This window comes from Eimeria mitis, genomic scaffold (genome assembly GCF_000499745.2).
Source record: "Eimeria mitis Houghton genomic scaffold, Emh_scaff493, whole genome shotgun sequence".
Taxonomy (NCBI): Eukaryota; Apicomplexa; class Conoidasida; order Eucoccidiorida; family Eimeriidae; genus Eimeria; species Eimeria mitis.
In genome coordinates this window covers 109-1,731 of record NW_013573231.1, presented here as the reverse complement: position 1 = coordinate 1,731, position 1,623 = coordinate 109, and the positions used below count along the sequence as shown (strand labels likewise).

The 1,623-nt window shown below is 51.3% G+C and overlaps 1 protein-coding gene across 1 annotated transcript in view; it reads right to left on the bottom strand.

The window, feature by feature from the left end:
- EMH_0014170 (cation-transporting ATPase, putative) overlaps positions 1–624 on the bottom strand; it is a gene marked incomplete at both ends in the record, with an annotated part of 3,681 nt that extends 3,057 nt beyond the window's left edge. The window contains 2 exons of the mRNA XM_013500021.1: positions 66–334; positions 569–624. Coding sequence (XP_013355475.1) covers positions 66–334; positions 569–624 — 325 coding nt within the window. The remainder of the gene's footprint in view (positions 1–65; positions 335–568) is intronic.
- Between the last annotated feature and the right edge of the window lie 999 nt (positions 625–1,623).

Genomic DNA, 1,623 nt, shown 5'->3' with positions numbered 1-1,623 from the left:
AAAAAAAAAAAAAAAAAAAAAAAAAAAAAAAAAAAAAAAAAAAAAAAAAAAAAAAAAAAAAATACCTGTAAGCACGAGCACGCTTTGTCTTACATCAGACAGCAAAGACAGCAGCACACGAATATCCATCGACAGCAGCGGCTGCATTGCTGCTTCTCCTTCCTGCTGCTGCTGCTCCTGCTGCTGCTGCTCCCCCTCCTGCTGCTCCTGCTGCTGCTGCTGCTGCTGCTGCTGCTGCGATCGCCGCGGCAGCAGCAGCAAAGACCAAACCAGAAACTCTCTTCTGCCGACTGCTTCTTCGTGTCTTGAGTATACATCACCCAGAATCAGCGCGCTGCAGCAGCAGCAGCAGCAGCAGCAGCAGCAGCAGCAGCAGCAGCAGCAGCAGTAGCAGTAGGTAGAAGTAATAACAGAAGTAGCAGCAGCAGCAGCAGCAGTAGCAGCAGGGAAGGACGAAGAAACAGCAGTAGCAACAGCAGACAGAAAGAAGATGCAACAGCAACAGCAGCAGCAGCAGCAGCAGCAGCAGCAGCCGCAGCAGCAGCAGCAGCAGCATTGAGATATTTACTGATGTGTTGACGGAATGCGCAGAGGCTGTTGAGCTCGAAGACACTGCTCCACCATCTGCTGCTGCTGCTGCTGCTGCTGCTGCGGCTGCTGCTGCTGCTGCTGCTGCTGCTGCTGCTGCTGCTGCTGTATATATATATTGTTTGTTTCCTCATCAGCTGGCTGTTCTATACTTTGTTGTATGAGTGTGTATTTGCTGCTGCAGCAGCAACTATCACTGCTGCTGCTGCTGCTGCTGCTGTGCTGCTGCTGCTGCTGCTGCTCCAGTATGCCGCACTCAGCAGCAACACCGATGGCTGTGTGCGGCGAATCCCCCGTGAGTATGCGTATATCTATATTTGCTTCTTTGAGTGTTTTTATTGTTTTTTTTGTTTCTTTTTTTATTTTATTTATAAATATAAATAAACCTAAAAATATTAAGTTTGCTTCTGCTGCTCTTCTGTCGATACACCGCAGCACCTCCGAAGCCTCCACCGGCCGCCAAGCTGCTGCTAGTACCCTACACAAACACCAGCAGCAGCAGCAGCACCAGCAGCAGCAGCAGCAGTAGCAGCAGCAGGAGGGACAGGGGTAGAGGGGGAATAGGCGGCAGCAGAAACACAAACAGCAGCAGCAGCAGCAGCAGCAGCAGCAGCAGCACAAGGAATAGCAGCATAAAGAACAGTAAAAGGAGAAAGGAAGCAGCATCTCCAGCAGCAGCAGCAGCACCAAGTGCAGCAGCAACTGCAGCACCAACCGCAACAGCAGCAGCAGCACCTATATTCTGCAGCAGCAACACCAGAAACAGCAGCAGCAGAAACAGCAGCAGCGGCAGCAGCAGCAGCAGCACCTATATCCTGCAGCATCAACAGCAGCAGCAGCAGCAGCAGCAGCAGCACCTATATATATCCTGCAGCAGCAGAAGCAGAAACAGCAGCAGCAGCAGCAGCAGCAGCAGCAGCAACAGCGGCAGCAACAGCAGAAGCAGCAACAGCAGCAGCAGCAGCACCTATATCCTGCAGCAGCAAAAGAGTTGATGCGTGTTTCTGTTCCTTGCGGGATCGATTTTCTTTCACA